Source organism: Etheostoma spectabile, chromosome 15, assembly GCF_008692095.1.
Source record: "Etheostoma spectabile isolate EspeVRDwgs_2016 chromosome 15, UIUC_Espe_1.0, whole genome shotgun sequence".
NCBI lineage: Eukaryota > Metazoa > Chordata > Actinopteri > Perciformes > Percidae > Etheostoma > Etheostoma spectabile.
The window spans coordinates 4,378,697-4,379,991 of record NC_045747.1 but is presented as its reverse complement, the minus strand read 5'-3'; the positions used below and the strand labels follow the sequence as shown (position 1 = coordinate 4,379,991).

The following is a 1,295-nucleotide window of genomic DNA, read 5'->3' as shown; positions in this document are numbered from 1 at the left end:
GAGTAGGTCTAGACCACATTCTATAATTTATAAAGTCCCAACAATTCTTGTAATTCCCCCAAGAGCAAGCATAGTGCAGCATCGGATCACACACATATGGGGCACAAATATCACCACACTCATTTCAACATTAGAACTGTTGAATGGTGATTTTCTTTAAAAACTCTGTACTGAAATGCAGCAATACCAGTGTAGCTACTGCCTTTCAAATCTGTGTTTATATCACCGTGAATATTGCACACACTATATACGATATGCATCAGCTTCATTGTGACACAGTGTGTTTGATTCAAATTCAATTTGTGGCCACTTCATAGCTTGTAAGTAAACCTCTGCACTTTTTAAAACTAGTTTATAGTTGGCAACATTTTTCCCAATATTGTTTTGCAATTTGCAGCAATACATTGGTTTGGGTCACAGGGTGGACATTCACAATATACGCGGAATTTCTACTTCTCAGACTTAACTCTTTATTTCCTCTCCATCTTTCCTCCATTACAGTTTCAGAACCCGTATGCATACTCGCCTCCGTTCCGCTTCGGGACGGTTCCAAACGGATCCACAGAGAGGAACATCAGGAAGAACTACCCCGCTATGCACCAGTACATGGTAAAATATCATCAAACCGGAGTCGTGGATGCACTTGTCAGCCTCAAAACGGGGTAAGGGATCACTGTGTATGCATGATTGTGAGTAAGCGCATTCCTTTACTTATCCAGAAACGAATACCATTTTCACTTTCTGCAAAATATTCACTTGTCAACCTAAAAAAACAACGCTCTAGTGTGTGTGTGTGCACGTACGTGCGTGCGTGTGTGGGGGTGTGGGTGGGTGAGTGTGTTTGTGTCTGTCTGTGACAGCTCCTCTGAGACTGGGGATGAATGGGCTTCCTCATTGGGAACAGCAGGAGCTATTTTTACTACTGGTCTTTACAATGGGACTGGTGGGGGTGTGCTATGGAAGTATATTGATGACAAAAAAATTTGAGAGAGCACAAAACAAATTCAAGCGCTACTCAGTCTGCAAGTCAACCTTTGAGAGCGCACAGGGACCGCTTTTTAAGAGCAGAATTTGATTTGTGCTCTATGGAGCACAGAAACGTGAGCAGACAGAAAAACAGATCATTTGAATGTGTGAATAACTAGAGAGGAATTGTGTACTACATTTGACATAAAATCATTGATATTTGTTGGCAATTGATCTAGCTTTCAGTCTATTTAAATCACATGTTATCCCTTTAAGTAGTTTCCAGTCGGCCCTTATTTTCAGTGTGTGTCCTGTTGCAGCTCAGAAGC

The 1,295-nt window shown here is 41.5% G+C and overlaps 1 protein-coding gene across 1 annotated transcript in view; it reads left to right on the top strand.

Annotated features, from left to right (window-relative positions):
- Window positions 1-1,295, top strand: part of grin2aa (glutamate receptor, ionotropic, N-methyl D-aspartate 2A, a) — a 165,838-nt gene that overhangs the window by 147,254 nt on the left and 17,289 nt on the right. The window contains exon 11 of the mRNA XM_032536982.1: window positions 502-662. Coding sequence (XP_032392873.1) covers window positions 502-662 — 161 coding nt within the window. The remainder of the gene's footprint in view (window positions 1-501; window positions 663-1,295) is intronic.